Raw genomic sequence first — 24,974 nt, 5'->3', positions numbered from 1 at the left:
AGCGCTTCCCAACAGGGCGGACAAATCCTGGACAAATTGGGTCTAACGAAGCGGATCTCGCTGCTGGCAAGGCCGCGGCGGACAAGGAGCCCAGCTGTCTGGGGGTGTCTCGCCCCTGGCCGCAGGCTGGGAGGCCGAGGTGGGGGCCAGGTGCTGGGGGCCGTCTCTACATCCCCAAGACTCGGAATGAGCCGGCCTGGTCCGCCAAAGACCAGGCGACAGGACCGGACTGGGGTGAGGGTCGGGTCAGCAGCGCTGGACCAAGGAGGAGCCCCAATCTTCTGGCCCTTGCTGGTCGGGCACCCCCATTTCCTCCCAGTGTCCCGAAAAGCTGGTGCGGCTAGGACGGGCGGGGTTGCAAACTAGATATCCCGATAAAGGTAGCCCCCAATTAAAGGGGTTTCCTCCCCCTCCCCCCCCCCCGCTGCCCAGTTAAGCTCCCAAAGGAGAAAAATTAGGTTAGAGACAGGAAAAACTGAGGGCCCCAGAGAGACCGCCGGGGGACCAGCTGAGCTTGAACAAAGGAGCGGCTGGCACCTTCCGCAGAAGCGGGGAGGCGCTGGGGACGCCCGGTCCGCACCCCCGGCTCCCACCACGCTCCACCCGGGAGTCTGCGGACACCGGAGGCCCCGCTAGGAAGCGCGGGGCTCCGGCGAGCCCTCGGAGAAACCTTGCTTCTTTCTGCTGCGAAAGGCAAATGACAGCTTCTCTACCTCGATCAAAGGCTGTGCTCGGAGGAAACGAAAAATCCGAATGGGGGGGTCGTATGCCTGCGGAGGTGATGTGGGGCTCCCGTAATCCGAGGCGTAGGCCAGAATGAATCTGTGCTCACCGGGGGAGAAGCGGGTGCGCCCCCCGCTGGGCCTGGTGAGCCGTGGACATGGGTGCCCGACACGGGCCTACGGAGAGGCTCCCACTGCTGTCCGTCGGTCTGTCCGGCTGGTGCATGGCTCCAGAGCGAATACTCTGCCCCTTTTATGGGGCTGCCGGCGCTGGACCTCCAGGCCTCGAAGCTGCCCCTTCCAGGCCGGAGCCCTCCTGCGGCGAGACTCGACCCGCTTGCAACGCAGAAACCTCAAGCCTCGATTGTGCCGAGCTGCCTGCCCTGCCCCGCAGCTCGGAGGACGGGCGTGGGCCTCGGGGAACCTGGCAGGATCCCCTTCCCTTTTTTTTTTTTTTCCTAAGCCCAGATTGAGGGCTGGCGGTCGGTGCGGGTCTCCAGAGGCCCCCGATGCAAGCAATGTTTAATCGCCCTGCTAAATCGCTCCCGCGACCATTTTTTTCTGAGCTGCTGAGCGGGATAATTAAATCCCTGCTCGGACTGTGCACTGTGCCGATGTTTGCAGGGCGGACCCGGGCTGGCCACGACGCCCTGGCCGGGGAGCAGGAGGCCGAGCTCCCGGGGCTGGAACCGCAGCCCCCGCCGCCCCCCAAGGGGAAGGGCGATTCTGATCAAGGCACTGGAGGGGGAGAGGGAGAATTACCTGGTCTCCTGAGCTCCGGGCGCCTACGACCGCGGCCAGGGTGAAGCTTCGCTGGAGTCCCGGGCTGGCGATGATGCCGCGGGCCGGGTTGGGGTGTTGGGGTGTCTCTGCAGGGCCGGGGGGCTCCGGGCTCCGGTCTGGTTTACACGGCGGGTGGGGAAGCTGGGAGGCCAGTGTCCCAGGAGCTAGAGGCCCGGCCTGGCGCGGGCCTGGGTCACCGCGGCCACTCACCTGCCGTCCCCCAGCCGGGGTCCCCAGCCCGGCAGCGCCCCGGGCCCTCCTGGCTCGGCCTTTACCTGCGCCCTGGGCCGGAGGCTGGCCTGTGCTGCCCGGAGCCGGGGCCCGAGCCGAGGGGAGCGGACGCTTTTCCTCCCTCCTCCGATGATTAAAAAGTTCATTTCCTGGCGAATCGGGTGACGTCAGGGGCCCGGCGTCGCGGTGGCGGGGCCGCGGGCCGGAGAAGCCGCGTCCAGTTACCCAATTACCGGGTGTCAGTCCCGCGCCCCTCCCCCAGCGCGGACCCCCGCCCTCCCCGGCCGGTCCCACCCGGGGGACCGCGGCAGCCGGGGGGGGGTCCCCTCCATCACCCGCACCTGCCCGGGCCCCGGGGAGGGGTCGCCCGGCGCGGGGCCCCGGGGTCTCTCTTCCCTGGACCGAGGGGGCGGCCAGGAGCTGGGCACCGGGGCCGGCCGTCCCGGGCGGCAATTCGGGGTGACTCGGGGCACCCCGGGGCCCAGGCCTCCCTCCCCAGGGGCCGCCTCGGGGGAAGGGGGGGGACGCCCGGGGGGGGGGGAGGAAAATAACAAAACCTTTTTCTGCCCGGGGGCGTCTTCTCCCAGCCCGCGCTGGCGCCAGTCCGGGTCTGCACCGCCTCGCCAGGGGCGGTCCGGCCGGGTGTCCGCGCTGGCCACGCCCGGGGAGGGCCGGTCCCCCCCCCCCGCCGCCGCCGCCGGGGCCACCGCGAGGCCCGGGGTGGGGTGGGGGCTCCGCGGCCGGCGCGCGGGCGGGCTGGCCCCGGCCTGGGAAGGGCCGGGCCGCGGGTTCGGATCCCGCAGGGGGCGTCTCGAGGGCGCGGGGAGGGCCCCGCCCGCGCGCGGCCCGCGGCCCGGGCAGCCAATCGGGGGCGGGGGCCGGGCGGCGCGCGGCGCTGATTGGCCGGCGCCGGCCTCTTAGGCGCGCGCGGCCCCCGCGGCATGTCTGTGCGGAGCCGGAGCCCGAGCTGGCGCCGCGGCCGAGGATGCGCGGCGGCCGGAGCCGGCCCCCGGCCCGCGAGCGCCCGGCCGGCCGGCCGTGAGTGCGGGGGGGCCCGCGGCGCCGGCCATGGAGGTGGCGCCCGAGCAGCCGCGCTGGGTGGCGCACCCCGCCGTGCTGAACGCGCAGCACCCCGACGCGCAGCACCCCGGCCTGGGCCCCGGCTACATGGACCCCGCGCAGCTGCTGCCCCCCGACGAGGTGGACGTCTTCTTCAACCACCTGGACTCGCAGGGCCCCTACTACGCCGGCCCCGCGCACCGCGCGCGCGTGTCCTACGGCCCGGCGCACGGTGGGTGCGGGGTCCCGGGCGCGGGGTCCCGGGCGCGGGGTCCCGGGCGCGGGGTCCCGGGCGCCGGCCGCGCTGACCGCCCCCTCTCTCCGCAGCGCGCCTGGCCGGCGGGCAGATGTGCCGGCCGCACCTGCTGCCCAGCCCCGGCCTGCCCTGGCTGGACGGCGGCAAGGCGGCGCTGTCCGCGGCGCACCACCACAACCCCTGGGCCGTGGGCCCCTTCCCCAAGGCGCCGCTGCACCCCCCGGCCGGCGCGGGCCCCGGGGGCGCCCTCTCGGTGTACCCCGCGGCGGCCGGGGGCGGCGGGGGCGGCGGCGGCGGCGGCTCCGTGGCCCCCCTGGCCCCCGCCGCCGCCCACTCGGGCGCCCACCTCTTCGGCTTCCCGCCCACGCCCCCCAAGGAGGTGTCCCCCGACCCCGGGGCCGCCTCGCCCGCCTCGTCCTCGGCGGGGGGCGGCGCGGCGCGGGGGGAGGACAAGGACGGAGGCAAGTACCCGGTGGCGCTGGCCGAGGGCATGAAGGTGGAGAGCGGCAGCCCCCTGCGCCCCGGCCTGGCCACCATGGCCGCCCAGCCCGCCACGCACCACCCCATCCCCACCTACCCGTCCTACGTGCCCGCCGCCGCCGCCCACGACTACGGCGGGGGGCTCTTCCACCCCGGCGGCTTCCTGGGGGGCCCGGCCTCCAGCTTCACCCCGAAGCACAGAAGCAAGGCCCGCTCCTGCTCAGGTGAGGCCCGGGGCGGCCCCCTCCCGACATGGCGGGTACCCCAGCAGCTGTCCCCGGGAGGGGGGGGTCCCAGGATGGAGAAGAAAGGCACCCGGGAACTTGGGTCCCTGTCTTCGCCCCCCTCAGAGGGCCCTGAGCCTGGGGGTGTTCTATCTGCCCGCGCCATTCCCAGCCTCTTCGGTGTCTGTTTGGAAGTGGGGGTCTCCCTGAGTTGTCCAGAGTCTCCTCAGAGATTGCTGAGGCCGGCCTCCAACTGGCATTCCTGCGTGCCCCCAGCGCACCCCCCAAGCCAAGTCTGGGCACCGCCAGGGCAGAGCCCTAAGTGGGATCTGACCCTTCTCCTCCCAGAATACTCTAGAAATCCAAGTGACCTCGGGAGTCCCCGGGGGAGGGAGCCGGCTAGGGTGAGGGTGTGGGCCAGCGTCGGCTCCGAGGGAAAGGAATCTGGTTCCCCAACTCCCTCCGACCGACCGATCTTGGGATTCTGCTGGCCCCTGATCTCCTTGGACCTGTTTTTCCCCCTCCTGCATGCCTGTCCCCTGCCCCTCCGGCTAGAGTGGCCAGGCCGGCGGGCGAGGCTGCGGGCACCCGCACCCCCTTGGCCAGCGGGAGCTGGACCCGGCTGGGTTTGTCCAGGAATCCGCCGCAGGGCAGTAACTCTTCTGAGCTGGCTTGGGTTCCTGGGTCTACACTGGCTTCTCCATTCCTCCGAGCTGGAAAGGGGGAGGATTTTCTGTTTGGTTTGATTTGGTTTGGCTACTGTGGATTGAATCCAAGGGTGTTCTACCTCTGAGCCACACACACCCCAGGCCTATTTTTTTTTTTTAAAAAAAAGTTTTGTTTTTTTATTTTGAAACAGGATCTTGCCAAGTTGCTGAGGCTGGCCTCAAACCTGCGATCCTCCTTGTCTCAGCCTCCCATGCACTGGGATTACAGGCGTGCGCCACCACACCCAGCTGAGGGGAAGATTTTATAGATTTTTACTTTGAGCCCAGGAACCTCCTTCTCTTGCTGGGATATATTGGCAAATTTATTCCCACAAAATCAGGAAGAAGCCAGGCCCAGTAATTGTGAGGCTCGGAGGATCCAGGATTTGCAGCCAGTGTCAGCAGGGCTCTCAGCAACCTAGTGAGATCCCGTTCCGAAACCAAACGCTTAGAAAGGGTTAGGGGTGTAGCTTGGAGGTAGAATGCCTCGGAGTTCAATCCCCAGACTCACAAAAACAAAACAAAAACGCCAGGAAGAATCTCCTGGGCCGCTGGCTGGCTCGCAGGCGCCCGCCCCTTGAGCTCAGTCAGAGCTCCTCACTCCGCCGGGACCAGGCTTACTTTTCCTTAATCTTTTCTCCCAAGATTGTTCTGAGTTTTATTTGAATTCCAGATGGCCTTTTAAACTATGACAACAAGGACTGACCAAACAAACAAATAAACAAACAACCCCCCCCAAAAAAAAAAAGCCCGGGCGCAGTGGCGCGCGCTTGGGAGGCTGAGATAGGGCTGGGGTGCAGCTCACAGGTAGAATGCTCAAATTAAAAAAAAAAAGCTAGATAAGTTAAAAATGAGATGATTGTTTTTTTTTCTATTTTAAAGAGTTATACATTAGTCCATGTCCAGGACTGAATTCTTAGGGGTTTGGTGGGTGGGAAAGACAGTTAGGGAGAAAGTCTTATTTGGGACCCTGGGCAGGAAGGGAGAAAGAAGTGGGGGGCCCGAGGGCAGAGCGAGGAGTACCTACAGATGGCCGGTCCAGCTTGGGCAAGAGACCCAGGGCGGAGGGGAGAGGGCAAGGTCCTGGGGGGCAGAGCCAGCTCTCAGGGGCTCCTCGCTGGGGTCAGCCGAGAATCCCTGGAGCTGTTAGCAGGCACTATCCTTCCTTTCCCATCCTCCTGGGCAGGATTGGAAGTGGGGGATTTGGCCTTCAAAACCTCTGGACCCAGCCAGGCATGGTTGTAATCCCAGTATTTGGAAGGTTGAGATGGGAGGAGCCCAGATTGGAGGCCAGCCTCAGCAACTTACTGAGACCCTGTTTCAGAATTAAAAAAAGGAGATCTGGGGTCTTTTTTATTTCGAAAGAAAAAAGATGGTAGATGTCCATGGGTTCAATCCCTAATACCAAAAAAAAAAAAAAAAAAAAAAGTGTCTGGCCCCTCTTCCACGGAGGGACAGGATTCCCCGCCGCTCACCTTCCCGGAGGGAGAGGGTTCCTGGGCGCCGGCTCGGGCCTGCTCGCTCAGCCGGACCTTCTCTGTCTCCCCACAGAAGGCCGCGAGTGCGTCAACTGCGGGGCCACGGCGACCCCTCTGTGGCGGCGGGACGGCACCGGCCACTACCTGTGTAACGCCTGCGGTCTCTACCACAAGATGAACGGGCAGAACCGGCCGCTCATCAAACCCAAGCGGAGGCTGGTAGGAGCTGGCGCCGGGAGGGAGCGGGGAGAGGTCTTCACAGGGCTGGCGGGCTGCAGGGAGCTGCGACGGAGCGAGTGGAGCCGCTAGTTAGAGCAGAGCCCCCCAAACAACAACCCTCCTCCAATACAGAGCCGCACGAAATTCTCTTTATTATTAAAATCATCTGGGGGGATCAGTTGGGCTTACCTCTCCCTCCTACTGCAGTTCCTGGGAGGCTGAGACCAAAGGATTACAGGGTAGAGGCCAGCCTCTAGCAACTTAGTGAGAGCATCCCGGAGATGCACGCCTGTAATCTCAGTACTTGGGAGGTTAGGACGTTAGGATAGCGGGTTCGAGGCCAGCCCCAGCAATGTCGTAGTGAGCCCCAAGGCAGCTTAGTGAGACCTTGTTTCAAAAAAAAAAAAAAAAATAGGGGTAGACTACCTCTGGGTTCAACCCTCAGTTTCTTAAAAATTGATAATACAATATAGTGCCTGGGGTAGTTTGTCCCGTGTTGGGGAGCTGGGCACCCCTCCGTGACTCTTCCACTCACAATCTACCCCGCTTATTTAAATAAAACACACACCAGCCACCGAGAAAAAAAAAAAAAGACCTGCCCTGTATTATTTTTTCCATGGAGTCACCTATACTGTGTATTTTCATTTGAGTGATTTAAAAAAAAATGCCCTTTCGGCTATCCCGCTAGAGTTTCCTATCCGGACGTCTGCAGCGGCAGATAAGGAAACTTGGCGTATCTGTTTCCGGACTCGGCGAGGGTTTAAGAGCGCCTCCTCGGCTCAGGCCTGCCTCTCGCTGGCTGTTTTGAAATTTTGAATCCCCTCCGCTCTGCAAATAATGCGTAAAATGCTAAGAATAATAAATAGATTTTTTTTCAGGGCGAAGTGATTTATGAGGCCCGCCTCGATCGCTCGGCAGGCTTGGGGGCGTCTTCCCCGGAGCCAGGGCAGGGTGGGACGGCCCGGGTGGATTCCCGGTGGTCCCTCCGGACTCCAGCCCGCCGGGCCGGCCTTTCACCGCTCCGGGCTGCCTGGGGTCCTCGGGGATGTTTACGGGGGAGACTTGATCTATTTCTGCGGGTCTGGTGGCTGCCAGAATCTGCCAGGTCTCTGGCGACTTCGGCCGGATCCCCAGGGATCAGCCGGTCGTCCGCGGACCCCACCGGGGCCAGGCATTTCCGGAGGGACGGGGAGGAGAGACGGGCGGGGCGCCCGGCCGGTGAGAACTCGGGTCTTAGCGATGGGGGCTGGATAGATGGACCAGCTCCACAGATGGAAATGTCTTTTCTCTCTCCTGCCCCGGGTCGGAGCCTCTGGCCACGTGTGCTCCAGGAATGCGAACTGGAGCACGGTAAAATTTAACTGAGCGGGGAGGCGGTGTGTCCAGTAAGCCCGGGACTCAGGGGCTGAGACAGAGGGGTCACAGGTTGGAGGGCGGCCTTGGCAATCGTGAGGCCCTCAGTGACTTAAGGGAGACCCTCTTTCCAACTTAAAAAAAAATAATAACAAAAAACGCAAAGGGCTGGGGATGTACCTCAGAGGTAGAACGCCCTTGGATTCAGTCCCTAGTATATATATATATATATATATATATATATATATATATATATATAAAAGTGCAGCAGAATTCAATACCAGCTTGTTGGCCGATGTCCCCAGTCCCAGTACCTGGGAGGCTGAGACAGGAGGATCGCAGGTTTGGGGTTGGCCTTGGCGACTTGGACAGATGCTTGGCCGACTTAGTGAGACTCTGTTTCAAAATAAAAACTTTTTTTTCTGTGGGTCTGAGAATGGAACCCAGGGGGATTCGACCTCTGGGCTACACCCCCTGCCCTATGTTTTATTCTTTATATTTGAAACCGGGTCTCACTGAGTTGCACAGGGCCTCACTAAGTAGCCGAGGCTGGCCGCGAACCGGGATCCTCCGCATGCCGGGATTACAAGCATGTGCCACAAGTTTAAAAACATTTTATTTATTTATTTATTTATTTATTTATTTATTTATTTATTTATTTGGTGGTACTGGGGTTCCTGGAAGCCCTTCTACCTCTGGGCTACACTCCCAGATCTATTTTTACATTTTTATTTGGAAACAGGGTCTCCTAAGCCAGCTGGTACGGCCGGCTTCAAACCTGCGCGATCCTCCTGTCTCCGCCTCCCAAGAGCCAAGAGCGGGGATGACAAGCGGGCGCCGCCACGCCCGGCTTAAAAACATTTTTAAAAGAGGCTGGGCATGTAGCTGAGAGGTAGACTGCACCTGGGTTCAATTCCCAGTACCAAAAAAACTAAAACCCGTTAAAGAAGAGTAAATATATAAATAAGAAGGGCTGGGAGCTTACGCAGTTCAGAGGTAGAATGCTCCTGGGTTCAGTCCCCAAGTACCAAAATAAATACATAAGTAAAAATTAAAAGGGCTCAGCCATGGAATGCTCTTGGGTTCCGTCTTCCGTACTGCCCCCTGGACTGAGACGGGAGGACCGCGCGGGTTCGAAGCCAGCCTCGGCTACTGAGTGAGGCTCTCGGCAACTTAGTGAGACCCTGTTTCCAAATAAAATAGAAAATAGGTCTGGGAGTGCAGCCCAGAGGTAGAAAGCCCCTGGCTTCCACCCCCAGCACCAAGGGGGAAAAAAAGGCCCCTGGATAGTGGGGCCCCCTCAGCCTGAACCAGGCGCAGAGAGGCCCAGCCACCCAGGACCCTGCGCTCCGGAAGGCCCTTGCTGAGACCTCAGTTTCCCTGTGTGGTCAGGTTGCTGGACTCCTGGGCACCCTGGAGGGAGGGAGGGAGAGAGGGAGAGGGCGCTCCTTATCCCCGGGGCTCCTGGAGTTCTTGGGAGCTGATTCCCGAGGCCTGGGGCTGCGGAGGTCGAGCCAGGGCGGCGGGGTCAGCCAGCTGACCGCCTCCCTCCCCTCCCAGTCGGCCGCCAGGAGAGCGGGCACTTGCTGTGCTAATTGTCAGACGACAACCACCACCTTATGGCGCCGGAACGCCAACGGGGACCCGGTCTGCAACGCCTGTGGTCTTTACTACAAACTACACAATGTAAGTGCCCCTCCCGCCCTCCCTGGGGACTGCCTGGCCGGGGCGGGACCCAGCTGCTGGGCTGGGGAAGCCGCCCACCGGGAGGGCTTCCCAGAAGAGGCAGCGGCGAGCCTGGAATCCCAGCTCTTGGGAGACTGAGATGGGAGGATTGCAGGCTGGAGGCCAGCCTCAGACACCTGGTGGGACTCTCAGCCATTTAGTGAGACTGCTTCCCCGGGTGGGACGCTTGTCATCCCAGCATTCGGGAGGCTGAGACGGGAGGATCGCGGTTCGCAGACAGCCTCGGCTACCTAGTGAGGCCCTTTGCAATTCAGTGAGACCCTGTTTCAAAATAAATAATAAAAAATAGGGCTGGGGGTGGAGCTCAGAGGTTGAATGCCCCTGGGTTCCATCCCCAGTACTAAAAAAAAAAAGAAAGAAAAGAAAAGAGAAAGAAAGAGGAAAGAAAGAAAAGAAAAAAAGGGCTAGACGTGGCTTGCAGGGTTCAATCCCCAGTGACAAAATAAAAACAGAGGGCCGGGCGTGGTGGGCACGCTTGTCATCCCAGCATTCGGGAGGCTGAGACGGGAGGATCACGGGTTCGCGGCCAGCCTCAGCTACCTAGTGAGGCCCTTTGCAACTCAGTGAGACCCTGTTTCAAAATAAAGAATAAAAAACAGGGCAGGGGCTGGGAGTGCAGCTCCGGGATACAATGCTCCTGGGTTCCATTCCCAGTACCGCAAAAAACAAAAATAAACAAAAAAAAAAGAGGGAGGAGGAGGAAGGCCCTGATCGAGGGAGGCCCCGCATCTCGTTACAAACTGAAGTCCATCTCCTTGCAGGACTTAGAAGGCCGGGGCCCAGCCTGGCTTGTAATCCCAGTACTAGAGGCTGAGACCGCAGGATCACAGGATCCGGCCAAGCCTGGACAATTTACTAAGCTCCTCAGCACCTTAGTGAGACTCTTTCAAAATAAAAACAGGGGTGGGGTATAGCTTAGCGGGAGAATGCCCCTGGGGTTCAGGCCTCAGCACCCAAATAACAGTAACACTAGTAAATAAAGTTTGGGCAGGGAGGGCGTTGGCGCCTGGGTGTGGCAGTGTTCGCTTAAGGACTTGCTAGGGAGCCCGGCCCCCGCGAGGCCAGCTTTGGAGGCCCGGTGCTGGTTTAAGGGGACTTTGGCGGTCCTGGAGGTTTGTCCAGGTCTCGGGGTCATAGATAGCTCCGTGGTAGTGCTTGCCTAGTACGTGTGCGGCCCTGGCTTCCATCCCCACTGCTGTCCCCAAAAGAAAACCAAGGGCCAGGCGTGGGAGCGCTTGCCTGCCGACTTGGGAGGCTGAGACGGGAGGACGAGGGTCGCAGTTTCGAGGCCAGCCTCGGCACTGTACTGAGGCCCTGTTTCAGAATAAAAACTAAAAAGGGTTGGGCGTGTGACTCAGAGGTAGAACATGCCTGGGTTCAATCCTCAGTGCCACAAAATAAATAATAATAAAAAAGAACTGGGCGTGGTGGCCCACGCTTGGAATCCCAGGACTTGGGAGGCCGAGGAGCGAAGGTTCGTGGCCAGCCTCAGGGCCTCAGCGAGGCCCTCTGCAACTTAGTGGGACTCTGTTTCAAAATTTAAAAATAAAATAGAGCAGTCGGGGGTGTAGCTCTGAGGTAGAAGGCCCTGGGTTTGTTCAGCGCTCCTGGAACCAAAAAGAAAAAGAAGAGAAAAAATAAGGTTGGGTGTATAGCTCAGAGGTAGAACATCTCTGGGTTCAGTCCCCGATACCATATATATGCATATATGAGTATTTTATATATTTAAATTATATTTTAATAAATTGGTCACATTTAATATATTGGTTTTAATATAGTAATTACATTTAATACTTCTAAAATTATAACTTAATTTTATATACATATAAAATTCCATCCCTGGTGCCAGGGATGGAACCTGGGGTATTTACCTCTGAGCTACAGTCCCAGCCCTGGTGTTTGTTTGTTTGTTGCGGGTCTGGGGATGGAACCCAGGGGCATTCGATCTCCGAGCTACACCCCCTGCCCTATTTTTTATTCTTTATTTGGAAACCGGGTCTCACTGAGTTGCAGAGGGCCTCGCTAAGTAGCTGAGGCTGTCCGCGAACCGCGATCCTCCAGGTATCGGCCTCCCGAATGCTGGGATGACAAGCGTGCGCCACCACGCCCGGCCCGGCCATTTTTTGTGTTTTAAATTTGAAATAGTCTTGCTAGGCTGCTGAGACTGTCACCAAGTAGCTGGGGCTGGCCTCAAGCCTGCGATCCTCCTGTCTCAGCCTCCTCTGTACTAGGATTACAGGTGCACAACACCGGGCTCAGGTAATTATATAACTGTAGTGTAGAATGAACATAAGTCCTGCCAAGCCGTTCTGAATGCATCAGGTCCCCCGCGGAGCCCACCCCCCACCCCCCGGGCCGGGTTGGGGGGCGCAGTCCCTGAAGGCTTGGCCTCGCCCCCAGGTGAACAGGCCACTGACCATGAAGAAGGAGGGGATTCAGACACGCAACCGCAAGATGTCCAATAAGTCCAAGAAGAGCAAGAAGGGGGCCGAGTGCTTTGAGGAGCTGTCCAAGTGCATGCAGGAGAAGCCGCCCCCTTTCAGCGCCGCCGCCCTGGCCGGACACATGGCCCCCGTGGGCCACCTGCCGCCCTTCAGCCACTCGGGACACATCCTGCCCACCCCCACGCCCCTGCACCCCTCCTCCAGCCTGTCCTTCGGCCACCCCCACCCGTCCAGCATGGTGACCGCCATGGGCTAGGGACGGACACGGGCGAATGCGGGTGTGGACGAGGCGGGTGCGCCCATGCCGGAGCCAGCCAGAGCGGATTACTGTGAAGAAGTCCCAGCTGCGCCGGATGGGGCACTTGTGGGGGACGCACATTTCTAAGACGCCTGTGATCCCAGTCCCCAGGAGGCTGAGACCAGAGGATTGCGAGTTAGAGGCCGGCCTCTGCAGCCAAGAGGGGCCCTCAGCAACTAAGAGAGGCTCTTTCAGAACAACAAGCCGGCCATGGTGGCCCACGCTCGTCATCCCAGCATCCGGGAGGCTGAGAAAGGAGGATCGTAGTTCACAGACAGCCTCAGCTGCTTAGCGAGGCCCTCTGCAACTCAGTGAGACCCTGTTTCCAAATAAAGAATAAAAAATAGGGCTGGGGTGCAGCTCGGAGGTCGATGCCCCTGGGTTCCACCCCCAGTCAAACAACAATAACAAAATAAATTAAATAGAGCTGGGGGGTGTAGCTTGGAGGTAGAATGCCCCTGCGTTCAATCCTCAGGACCACAGGTTTTTTGGTTTTTGTTTTTTTAAGGAAAAAGAAGGCAAAAGCAATTTATTTTGTTCTTAATTCTTTTCTCTCTTCCTTTGTTTTCTTTTGTTACCGGGGATTGAACCCAGGGGCATTCACCCCCAGCCCTATTTCATTTTGAAACGGGGTCTCGCTAAGTTGCTGACGGGCCTCGGTCCTGCGATGCTCCCGGCTCGGCCTCCTGGGTCCTGGTTACCAGGTGTGCACCCCACAGCCAGAGCCTGCTCTCATTTCTAACAAGGACGGGCTGTCGGGAGGTCTGGCCGGCCTTAGTCTTTCCGACAGGGTTCGGGGGACCGATTGGCGGGAATCCCAGCTCCTACCCCTGTCTCCTCTGAGACGGCCGGAGCCGGAGCCGGGCTGAGCCAGGGCCAGAGGGCGAGCGGAGCCTGGCCAGGCCGGCCTACCCTGGAGGGCAGAGACAATCGCGGGGCGGTCCTGCAAAGATTCCCAGGCCAGGGCAGGGTCAGAGGAAGGAAACTCGCTTTCTTGAAAGGGGAAACGTCTCCCAGCACTCCCTGGGCTTTGAGGACAAAGTTGGGGTGACCCGAGTCCTTCCTAGGCCCCGCCGCCGCCAGATGGACCCTGTAAATACAACCCTTTCTGCTCACCCCGGAATGCCCTCCCGACCCCCTCTGCGACAAATACGTAAACATTCAGAACTGCTGGGGCTGAGCTCGCCCAGAGGCCGTTTTGAAACTCCTTGGAGCAGGTTGCAGTGGCCGAGGCCTGTGATCCCCGTACTTGGGAGGCTGAGACAGGAGGCTAGCCTCGGCAACCTTGAGGAAGCCCTCAGCAACTTAGTGTGAGACCTTGTTTCAAAACAAAAAATAAAAAGGGCTGGGGGCGAAGGTCAGAGGGTAGAATGCCCCTGGTTCAATCCCCGGGACCACCAGGAAATAAAGAAAACCCCTCCCTCTTTTGAGGGTCCAGTTATTCTATGAAAAGGAATAAAATCTACAGACCCAGGTTGGAGCTTTGCGGTTATTTCTGGAAAAGTTCTGGGCCAGCCCAAGGCCAGCAGGAGCCGGGAGGACGGGGAGCTCCCAGCAGCCGGCGGCTCTGGCCATGGAGGCTCCCGGCTCGTGTTCCCCTGTGGCTTTCTAGATCCTTCCAAGGTACAGGTGTACATAAACACAGCCGAGCTGAGATTCTGTCCGCGGTGGAGGCGGGGTGCAGCAGCCGGCGAGGGGCCCCCGGCCCGGAAAGATGATCTGATGGATTGGCCAAGTGCATTGTGGGTGGCGGATCGTTGCCACGGGGTGCTCCCCAACCGGAAGTAACTTATTTTGTACTAATACCCACCGAGGAAGAAGAATCGGCAGTATTTTCTGTTTTTCTTGTTTTTATTTGGGATTATCGAACTAAGTTATTGTTAATTATGTACAACATTTATATATTGTCTGTAAAAATTGTATGCTATCCTCCTATTCCTTTAAAGTGAATACAGCTAAAAATAATAAAATACTTTTGGTGAATGCTCTAGCCTGGCGCTTGCTTCCCGGGCCTGGCGGGGCCTGTCTTGGCTACGGCCCTTGGGTTTTTGGGTGTTTTTTTTTGTTTTTTGTTTTTGCTTTGGTGCTGGGAATTGAACGCAGGGGCGTTCCATCTCCAAGCTATACCCGCAGCCCTATTTTACTCTGTATTTGGAAACGGGGTTTTACTAAGTTGCTCAAGGCTTTGCTGAATTGCTGAGGCTGGCCTCAAGCCTGAGATCCTGTCTCTGCCTCCGAACCCTGGGGTTATAGGTGTGCGCTGCTGTGCCTGGTTTATTTATTTATTATTATTATTTTTTTGGTGGTACTGGGGTTCCTGGAAGCCCTTCTACCTCCGGGCTACACTCCCAGAGCTGTGCCTGCTGTGTGTGTGTGTGTGTGTGTGTGTGTGTGTGTGTGTGTGTGTGTGTGTGTGTTGCTGGGGATTGAGAGCCCAGGGATACTGTATCTCTGAACTACACCCCCAGCCCTTTTTACTTTTTTTTTTTTTATGGTACTGGGGTTCCTGGAAGCCCTTCTACCTCCGTGCTATACTCCCAGACATATTTTATATATTTTTTTTATTTGGAAACAGGGTCTCTTAAACCAGCGCGGCTGGCTTCGAACCTGCGCCATCCTCCTGTCTCTGCCTCCCAAGTGCGGGGATGACAAGCGTGCGCCACCACGCCTGGACCTTTTTACTTTTTATTTATTTTTTTAATTTTTTTTTTTTTGTGTGGTCCTGGGGTTCCTGGAAGCAAGACCTATTTTTACATTTTTATTTGGAAACAGGGTCTCCTAAGCCAGCGCGCGCGGCTGGCTTCGAACCTGCGCGATCCTCCTGTCTCTGCCTCCCAAGCGCGGGGATGACAAGCGTGCGTCACCGCGCCCGGCTCCTTTTTACTTTTTAAAACAGGGCCTTGCTAAATTGCAGAGGCTGTCTGGGTATGGTGGCGCACGCTTATAATCCCAGCATTGGGGAGGCTAAGACTGGAGGATCGCAGTTCGTGGACAGCCTCAGCTACTGAGCGAGGCCCTCTGCAACCCAGTAAAACCCTGTTTCCAAATAAAGAATAAAAAATAGGGCTGGGGGTGTAGCTCGGAGGTAGAGTGCCCTGGGTTCCATCCCCAGACCCGCAAAAAACCAAGTTTCTTTCGGGATTCCTGTGAAATCCAAGGATTGAGCCGACCCCACACCGTCCACTTCCTCCTAGAGGCTATCAGCTGTTTCTGAGCTGCCCAGCGCCCCCGGCTCCCGTCCAGACACTCACCAGGCCTGTGACGTCTCCATCACTGAGTCACCGATGGCCGCCATCTTTGGTGCCATCATGGACAGCGGCTACCATGACCCACGCTCCTGACCAGCGACACGTCTGGTCATCAGACACCGATCGCCACGCCGAGCCGCCGATATCCCACCCATGGCCCCGATCAATGACACATCTGATTGCTGACACCTACGCTGCTTGAAAGACTGGCACGGGAGGCCCGCGGGTGGGAGGCCGGTCTCAGCGATTTAGCAAGACCCTCGGCAATTCAGTGAGACCCTAGTCCAAAATAAACACTAAAGTGGCACTGTGTGTAGCTGAGGCGTGGATCACAGCGCCCCTCAGTAAATCAGCTCTAGCAGTGACCTCTCCTGCCCGGCGCGGCGAGGCTGGGTGTGTGGGTTCTGTGGAAACGAATGCAGGGCAGGGCCCGGCTCGCTTCCCCTTGGCTGGTGCCAGGCGCGGGAGGGCCCGGTCCTTGTATTTTTATTTGCACCCAGGTGGGCCTTGGGCCTTCCTCCCGCCCGCCCGGCCTCTCTCGACCACTTTCCATAGAAAGAAAACTAATCTTTCCAGGGGTGTGTGTGTGTGTGTGTGTGTGTGTGTGTGTGTGTGTGTACGGTGCTGGACCAATATTGAATCCAGGGGTGCTACCTCCAATGGACACCCCCAGGCCTTCTTTGTTTTTTTCTTTTTCTTTTTTTGTGGTACTGGGGATGGAACCCAGGGGCATTCGACCTCCGAGCTCCACCCCCTGTCCTATTTTTATTCTTTATTTTGAAATAGGGTCTCCCTAAGTTGCAGAGCCTCACTAAGTAGCCGAGGCTGTCCGCAAACCGCGATCCTCCGGTCTCAGCCTCCCGAATGCTGGGATGACAAGCGTGCGCCACCGCGCCCGGCTTTTATTCTTTATTTGGAAACAGGGTCTCACTGAGTTGCAGAGGGCCTCGCTAAGTAGCTGAGTTTGTCCGCGAACCGCGATCCTCGGGTCTCAGCCTCCTGAAGGCTGGGATGACGAGCGCGCGCCGCCGCGGCCCTTCTGATCCTTTCTTCTGACGCAGGGTCTCACTAAGGCAGGCGTGTGCCGCGGTGCCTGGCTCCTTCTTGCCATCCTTGGGGCCTTGCTTGCCCCATCTTCTGGTCACCTTCTAAGAAGATAGGAAGGAGAAATAGGCTTCTCCCTGGGTCCCTCGGCTGCCCCAGGGGAAAATGTCGCAGGAATGGCTGTCATCTTCCACAGACACAGAGACCGATGGACACCTGGGGCAAGAGAGGAGACAGGCCGCCAGGAGCCTGGAGCCCGCGCCCGGTCCCAGTCAGTTTATGAGCGGAGACAGTTTCACTCGAGTTCCATGGGGCTTGGGGATCCTTTTTTTTTTTTTTTTTTTTGGTGGGACTGGGGATGGAACCCAGGGGCCTCTACCTCCGGGCTACACTCCCAGACCTATTTTAGATTTTATTTGGAAACAGGGTCTCTCAAGCCAGAGAGACTGGCTTCGAACCTGCGCGATCCTCCTGTCTCCGCCTCCCAAGCGCGGGGATGACAAGCGTGCGCCACCACGCCCGGCTGGAGATTCTTCTTTTAAAGATAAAATAAGGTAGGGCGCGGTGGCGCACGCTGGAATCCCCGCGCTTGGGAGGCGGAGACAGGAGGATCGCGCAGGTTCGAAGCCAGCCTCAGCTACATGGTGAGGCTCTCGGCAACTCAGTGAGACCCTGTTTCCAAATAAAATAGAAAATAGGTCTGGGAGTGTAGCCTGGAGGTAGAAAGCCCCTGGGTTCCACCCCCAGTACCACAAAAATAAATAAATACATTAAACTAAATAAAGCAGAGTGAAGGGGGGACGTGGTGTAGCGGATACAGGCCGGCCTGGCTCACCTCACGCCTCCCCAGGTTCCCACGGGGTCGGGGTTCAGCGTGGGAAGTGGGGGGTTCTGGGGTGGGCTGTGGCCTGAGCCGCGCACCCACGGCGCCGGGACGACATCTGCAGGAAGATGCTTGTTCTGTGGTACCGGGGATGTGGTGTTCTGCCTCTGCGCTCCACCCCAGCCCTTTTGATTTTGCAACAGGGTCTCACCGAAAGTTGCCCAGAGTCTCGCTACGTTGCTGAGGCTGGCCTCGGACCTGTGATCCTCCTGTCTCAGCCTCCCAGTTCTGCGATGCCCGGTGTGCGCCATGGCGCCTACTGGGCGGATCCTACAAGACGCGCTGGTTGGGTGGGTGGATGGATGGATGGATGCATGGATGGATGGGTGGGTGGATAGATGGCTGGATGGGTGGGTGGATGGACAGACAGATGAGTAGATGAATGGATGGGTGTGTGTATGTCCTCATGTATGACTGGGTGAATGGGTGTGTGTGTGTATGAACGGGTGGGTGGGTGGGTGGCTACGTACCTGGGAGAGCGGCTGGATATTCCCAGCGTGGACGCGTGCACGCTCGCAGAGCTTTGACTTTGAAAGTCCCTTAAGCTTCCTTCTGCTCCACACTCTTTCCAGAGGACCCAGGAAGCGCTCATCCCAGAAGCTGCCGAGGCGGTGGGTGTGCAGGCTCGGGGCTCAGGCCTCCGGTTGGAACCCAGGGCCTCTGCCCAGGGGCTCCAGGCAGCAGAGGGCTGGGCGGGGAGGGGCGGGGCTCCCTAACGGGATGGGGGGAGGCTGGGAGCTCAGGGGCCACCAGTGATGTGTGCTGTGTTTTCCTTTGTGGCTGGGGATTGAACCCAAGGACATTCGACCTCCAGCTACACTCCCAGCCTTCTTTTCTTTTTTTTTATTTATTTATTTTTAATTTTGCGGGTCTGGGGATGGAACCCAGGGGCATTCGACCTCCGAACTACACCCCCTGCCCTATTTTTTTATTCTTTATTTTGAAACCGGGTCTCACTGAGTCGCAGAGGGCCTCGCTAAGTAGCTGAGGCCGTCCGCGAACCGCGATCCTCCGGTCTCGGCCTCCCGAGTGCTGGGATGAGGAGCGTGCGCCGCCGCGCCCGGCTCATCCACACAGTCTTGACACTTACCTGTCACCCCGTGGTGACGCATCCATCTCTCGATGTCACCCATCCATCCTGGAGGTAACGCGGTTAGGGGACAGCGGACCCCGCGGGGTGAGGACGCTTGCTGCCCATCTGGCCGGGCAGACCTGGCCCGGGCTGCAGGGAATTAGCCCAAGTGCCGGCCAGGATCATCTAATTTGGAACGCTGGTGATAAAGAGATAGGATCAGGGGTGATTAGAATCCTTTTAAAAAGCCACTCCATTAATTACAGAGACAGAGAGGGCCCCGCGGCTGCTCAGAATACCAATCGCCTGTCTCAGCCGGGCGGCTGTGTGACCTTGGGCCTGCCGGCGTCTCTGGGCTTTGGCGCTGGGGTCTTCTGTCTGAGGTCCCTGGGGGACGCAGGCCCCTTCTCTTCCCAGCTGAAGGTGGGCTCTAGGGTGGGCCTGGGACTAGGGGCTCAGGATCAGAACGGGGGCAGAGCTGGCCCTTCAGAGAGGAAGCCCTGCCAAGAGGAAGGGGTTCGCCTTCCGCTGGTGAGAGTCAGGCCCAAGCCGGGTGCGGAGGTGCGCGCCATCATCTCAGTACCTGGAAGGCAGAGACAGGAGGAATGGCAGGTTCGAGGCCTGCCTCTAAAACTTAGTGAGACCCTCGGCCAATTAGTGAGAACCTATTTCAAAATAAAAAGGGAGCCGGGCGTGGTGGCGCACGCTTGTCATCCCCGCACCTGGGAGGCTGAGACAGGAGGATCGCGCAGGTTCGAAGCCAGCCTCGGCTACTGAGTGAGGCTCTCGGCAACTTAGTGAGACCCTGTTTCCAAATAAAATAAAATATAGGTCTGGGAGTGTAGCCTGGAGGTAGAAAGCCTCACCCCCAGGATCACCAAAAAACTTTTTTTATTTTTCATTTTGAAACAGGGTCTTGCTAAATTTCTGAGGTTGGCCTCGACTCTGCAATCCTCCTGTCTCAGCCTCTCAAGAGCTGAGATTCCAGGCATGAGCCAGCGTGCCTGGCTCTCTGTATTTCTTACTAGCACACTGGATTTAGGGCTCCCCAGATAATCCAGGATAATCTCAACTCTTTAGAGTCTTTGCTTTGTCATATCCACAAAGACTTTTCCCCGAGTAAGATGGTGTTCAGAACTTCCAGGGGTAGTCATGCCTGGTGGTGCGCGACTGGCATCCCAGTACTTAGGAGGCCGAGACAGGAGGATCGCAGGTGCCAGGCCAGCTTCTACAATTTACAAAGACCCTATTTCAAAAGAAAAAGATCTGGGGGTGAAGTTCGGAGGTCAAATGCTCCTGGATTCAATCCTCAGTACCACAATAAAAAAGAAAAATCATGCCGGGCGCGGTGGCGCACGCTTGTCATCCCCGCGCTTGGGAGGCTGAGACAGGAGGATCGCGGAGGTTCGAAGCCAGCCGCCGCGCTGGCTTAGGAGACCCTGTTTCCAAATAAAAATGGAAAAATAGGTCTGGGAGTGTAGCCCGGAGGTAGAAGGGCTTCCAGGAACCCCAGTACCACCAAAAAAAAAAAAAAAAAAAAAAAAAAAAAAATTCAGGGTTAGGGTAGAAATGTATCTTTTAGGGCCACAGCTGAACTCTCTGCACTAGTTCCTGACTGTGCTTACTTATTTATTTATATTTATTTATTTGCGGGTCTGGGGATGGAACCCAGGGGCCTTCTACCTCTAAACTACAGCCTTAGCCCTATTTTTTATTCTTTATTTTGAAAGAGGGTCTCACTGAGTTGCCGAGGGCCTCACTAAGTAGCCGAGGCTGTCCGCGAACCGCGATCCTCCCGTCTCGGCCTCCCGAATGCTGGGATGACGAGCGTGGGCCACTGCTTATCTTTTTCTTACTAGAATTGAGTGGAATGCCATTGTAGTTTGCTGTCCGAACTGGGTGCGGCGGCACATGCCTGGAATTGCTGTATCTGGGAAGCTGAGACAGGAGGATCTGCGTTCCCAAGCAACCTCATGACTTAATAGGTCCTTCGGCAACTTAGCAAGATCCTGTTTCTTGTTCTTTTCTTTTTTTCTTTTTTTGCGGGTCCGGGGATGGAACCCAGGGGCATTTGACCCCTGAGCTACACCCCCTGCCCTATTTTTTATTCTTTTAAATTTGAAACAGGGCCTCAGCGAGGCCCTCTGCAACTTAGTGAGACCCTGTTCCCAAATAAAGGATAAAAAAATAGAGCCGGGGATGTTGCTTGGTGGTAGAACGCCCCGGGGTTTCATCCCCAGGACCGCAAAAAATACCTCACACACAGTAATGGCAATTTCCTGTCTACCAAAGCCTGAGAGCCGGGCCGCGCGTCCCTCTCCCATGACGACCTGCTGAGGTGCCTGGAGCCTGGGCTGCCGGGTTCTGAGCCCCATCCATTCAGCAAATACCCGGATCGCAGCTAAGCCCTTGGACGAAGCCCCGCGTTTGTGCGGACACTGCTGAGCGGGGCAGAGACTCTCTGTCCCGCAGCCCTGCGGTTTGAGCCCCTCCGCTGGCCTGGACATCAACCTTCTGGGCTTCTAGGATCCGGGACCCAGGGCTGGCCTGCCTGGCTCTGTGGTCTTTCAGGAATGCAGCCGCAGGACTGCCGGGGCCTCCACGGAGGCCGGCCTCAACGCAGGGGAGGCAGGCTTTGCCTGGCCAGGGCCAGAGGAGGGGGTTTGCCACGCCCGGAAGCTGATGTCATAAAGGGGCTCTGGCCGAGCGCTGAAGGGCAGTGGCCGCCTGGCCTCACAGCCAGAGTCCCTTCCCTCCCCCTCCCCCTGCCAGTGGAGGCCCGGCTGTCCCCGCCCGCCCTGGTACTATGAAAAGCTAACTTGGCCGGGCACAGCCTAGCCCGGAGCCAGCCAGTCCCAGACAGGGCCCCCCACCCCGCCAGCCAGCCAGCCGCACCCCGTAGCCTCCGGGCCATCGTTCCCACCCCAGCCCCGAGGGCTGCCTTCATCTCCCTTCACCTGCTGACACCTGGCTCATCCTGGGAATGGCCAACTATTACCAGGTTCTGGGCGTCCAGTCCAGCGCCTCCTCCGAGGACATCAAGAAAGCCTACCGCAAGCTGGCTTTGCGCTGGCACCCGGACAAGAACCCCGACAACAAGGAGGAGGCCGAGAAGAAGTTCAAACAGGTGTCCGAGGCCTACGAGGTCCTGTCGGACGCCAAGAAGCGGGCGCTGTACGACCGGGGCGGCTGTGACGGCTGGCGAGCCGGCGGCGGGGCCAGCAGCCCTCATGGCAGCCCCTTCGAGGGGGGCTACACGTTCCGCAACCCCGAGGACATCTTCCGGGAGTTTTTCGGGGGCCTGGACCCCTTCTCCTTCGACTTCTGGGACAATCAGTTTGGTGGGGAGCGCGCCCGGGGCCACGGGCTGCGCGGGGCCTTCTCGGCCGGCTTCGGGGAGCTGCCCGCCTTCGCCGAGGCCTTCTCCGCCTTCGACGCGCTGGGCCGCGCGGGCAGCCACGCCAGCTTCTCCTCCACCTCGTTCTCCGGCTCGGGCCCCGGCGGCTCGGCCTTCAAGTCGGTGATGTCCTCCACCGAGATCGTGAACGGCCGCAAGGTGACCACCAAGCGCATCGTGGAGAACGGCCAGGAGCGCGTGGAGGTGGAGGAGGACGGGCGGCTCCGCTCCGTCACCGTCAACGGCAAGGAACAGCTCAAGAGGGTGGACAGCAAGTGAGCGCCCCGCGGCCCCGCCAATAAACCCCCGCGTGAGCTCCTGCCGCCGTCGGTTTTGTCCTGGGTACCGCCGGGGATGGCACCCAGGCCGTCCTGCCCCCGAGCGACACCCCAGCCCTGCTGTGTTTATTATTTTGCGCCAGGAGATCTGTAAATTGCCGAGGGTGGCCTCCAACCTCCCGAACCTCCTGTCTCGGCCTCCCAAGTCTTGGGATTATAGGCTGGGGCTGGACCTGGGGCCTCTGAGGCACACCCCAGCCTATTTTTATTTGGAAACAGGTTCTTGCTAAGTTGCCGCCAGGCTCCCTAAGTTGCTGAGGCTGGCTTCCCATCCGAGACCCTCCCGTCCCAACCTCCCATGTACCGGGACCCCACGTACGTGCCACCACGGCCGGCTTGAGATCTGACTTTGGAACAGGATTTTGCTACGTTGTTGAGGGTCTCACTAAGCTGGCCTCGACCCTGCGCTCCTCCCGTCTCAGCCTCCCAGGTCCCGGGCCCCGGTCAGGGGGTACTTCAGTCCCATTTTCGGAAGCAGGAATGGGGCGCTTTTCCCGGGGACCCCTCCCCTGACACCCCCAGACCGGCAAAGTCTCCTTGGGTGCTTGGCCAAGAGCCCCCGGGGCAGCCTGGGCCTTGCCCAGCCCCGTCCTGATATGAGTCTAACTTTATCAAAGCCCAGACTGCGTCGACCTGTGACCTGTGACCCCTGACCTGCCGATTGTGCCAGTCTCGGTGGTCGAGGGCTGCCGGGCCCCGCAGCTGCCGGGAAATGGAATTAGGCCCTGGCCGCCCGCAGAGCTGCACCGGGCGCACGCCAGCACCCCGAGATCCCGGCGTGGGATCCCCAAGCCTCGTGCCAGACACAGCTGACCCCAGAGCCTCCTGCTCGCTCGGTCTGAGTCCTAGTGCTGAAGCTCAGTCCCCCCGCACGGAGGGAGACACGGGAGCCCCCGGGGAGCGGGCGCAGACAGCGGGCGCCCTAAAGCACCGGGAGCCCCGGCTCACGGGCCTCCCCAGCCGTGGCCCCGGAACTAGGAGGCCCAGACAAGAGGACCCCAGGCTCAGGCCGGCCTCAGCCTCAGCGACCTAGCGAGGCCGTTTCGAGTCAGAAGTAGAAGAGCCTTTGGTGTAGCTTGGGGGCAGAATGCTGCTAGGTGGGTCCCGTCATCCCCAGCACCAAGAAAACCTGTTCTACTAGACTGAGATTTGTGAAGGCCACAGCCCCCTCCCGTCCTCCCGCCCCAGCTCTCACTCGTCCAGCCCCACTGGCCTCCCCTGAACCCCACGCACACACCCTGCAGGGCCCCAAGACCTTCGCGGGCGCCGGCCTTCTGCCCAGATCCCCACGCAGCCCCTCGACTCCCCGCTCGCCTGGACCCCCAGCCCCGGCCATCTGGGGTCCTGCTACCGACGCCCTGGGCTCTGGGCAGACGCCCGACCCCAGCGCCAGCCTCCATGCCCACGTCCTGTCCGGCCCCGCTGCTTGAAGGGACCAAGTCCTGGGGAGGAGACAGTGGCCCAGGCAGCCTTGTGGCGTGTCCTGGTCCCGGGATTCTAGGCACCGGGAGTGCGTGTGTATGCGTGTGCGTGTGCGTGTGTGTGTGTGTGTGTGTGTGTGTGTGTATACACACGGTGGGTGTTGAACCCAGGGCTTTGCTATCTCTGAGCAACAGCCTTAATTCAAATTTTTTTGGAAACAGGGTCTCACTAGGTTGATGAGTCTCCTATGGTGCTGAGGCTGGCCTCGAACCTGCGACCCTCCAGTTTCAGTCTCCCAAGGACGGGGGTGACCAGGGTGGCCACCACACCCGGTTCCGCACGCCCCATTTCACAGACGGGGAAACTGAGGCCGGAAGAGAGAGAGACCGGCCGCACTGCAGGCGGGTGCCTGGGTCCCCTGCCCGCTGTGGGCCTGGCGGGGCGGCCTCCTCCCTCCCTCTGGCCGAGATGTTATCGCAGCTGATTTAATTTCAAAGACGGATTGGACTGGGGCGGTGGAGGGAGCCGCTAATCTCACCCACCATCTGCCCGGTTGCCATGGGGACAGCGTGTGGGGTGGGCCCAGATAAGGGAGACCCCAGAGGGGGAGGGCGCGGGCCTGCTGGGGTGAGGTGCGGCCTCCCTGGGAGGGGGACCGGGCCTCCAGTTTGTCCCTCTGCCAGGGCGGCACCAGGCCCCTCCTGCAGCGCCCTCCCTCCCTTGCTCGCTCGCTGGGTCCCCAGCGCGGGCAGGAGGGGCCCCCAGGTTCCCAGTTCTTTGGGACAGGAGGAACGCAGGTTCACAGGTTCGCGGCCAGCCTCAGCAACTTAGCAAGGCTGCTTTAAAATCAAAAAGAAGAAAGCCAGGCGGGGTGTCGCACGCTTGTCATCCCAGCATTGGGGAGGCTGAGACAGGAGGATCACAGGTTCAAGGCCAGCCTCAGCTACTTAGCGAGGCCCTCTGCAACTCAGTGAGACCCTGTTTCCAAATAATCAAAAATCGGGCAAGGGGTGTAGCTTGGAGGTCGAATGCCCCTGGGCAACATCCCCAGACCCATATAAACAAAATAAGAATAAATAAAAAATAAAGGATAAAAATAGGGCTGCAGGTGTAGTTAGATGCCCCTGAGTCCCATCCCTGGTGCCACAAAATTAATTACTTAACTGATTGACTAAAATAATAATAAAAAAAAAAACAGCCGTGTGTAGTGGTGCACGCTGGTAACCTCAGTACTTGGGAGGCTGAGACAGGAGGGTCGCAGGTTCAAAGCCAGCCTCAGCAACTTAGCGAGGCCCAGTTTTCAAAAAATAAAATAATAAGAAGGCCGGGGGTGCAGCTTGGGGGGTAGGCTGCCTCTGGGTACCAGCCCTTAGTACCAAAATCAGATCAGCTGGAGCCCGGCAGGGTGGGCGCCCCGCATTCCCTGGGGTCTCGGCTGCAGCCACCCTGGAGGGGCGGAGGCTCCCGGGAACAAATCAGGGGCCAGTGAGGACTCTGAGGATGTCCTCACCGGGACCCGTGACAGTCAGCACCGGCCGGGGACCTTGTCCTCGCCACTACTGTACTTACT

At 59.1% G+C, this 24,974-nt stretch overlaps 2 protein-coding genes across 3 annotated transcripts; both read left to right on the top strand.

Moving 5' to 3' along the window:
- Positions 1–2,804: 2,804 nt before the first annotated feature.
- Positions 2,805–11,958, top strand: GATA2 (GATA binding protein 2; the record flags this gene model as incomplete). Of its 2 annotated transcripts, none has more annotated exons than XM_080718088.1 (5): positions 2,805–3,027; positions 3,123–3,755; positions 6,014–6,159; positions 9,115–9,198; positions 11,659–11,958. In XM_080718088.1, the coding sequence occupies 5 exons, from the start codon at positions 2,805–2,807 to the stop codon at positions 11,956–11,958; spliced, it is 1,386 nt and encodes a 461-aa protein (XP_080574214.1). The 2 variants fall into 2 exon arrangements, with proteins under 2 accessions (XP_080574214.1, XP_080574213.1); XM_080718087.1 differs by having other exon boundaries at positions 9,073–9,198.
- A 9,272-nt stretch (positions 11,959–21,230) lies between these two features.
- On the top strand, positions 21,231–21,923 carry DNAJB8 (DnaJ heat shock protein family (Hsp40) member B8; the record flags this gene model as incomplete). The annotated part of the gene is made up of 1 exon (XM_080718216.1): positions 21,231–21,923. The coding sequence occupies one exon, from the start codon at positions 21,231–21,233 to the stop codon at positions 21,921–21,923; it is 693 nt and encodes a 230-aa protein (XP_080574342.1).
- Positions 21,924–24,974: the final 3,051 nt, after the last annotated feature.

The sequence above is a fragment of the Muscardinus avellanarius genome (genome assembly GCF_963383645.1).
Source record: "Muscardinus avellanarius genome assembly, chromosome: 22".
NCBI classification, from domain to species: Eukaryota; Metazoa; Chordata; class Mammalia; order Rodentia; family Gliridae; genus Muscardinus; species Muscardinus avellanarius.
Note: the sequence above shows the minus strand (reverse complement) of the source record. Positions and strands in the feature narration are given on the sequence as shown.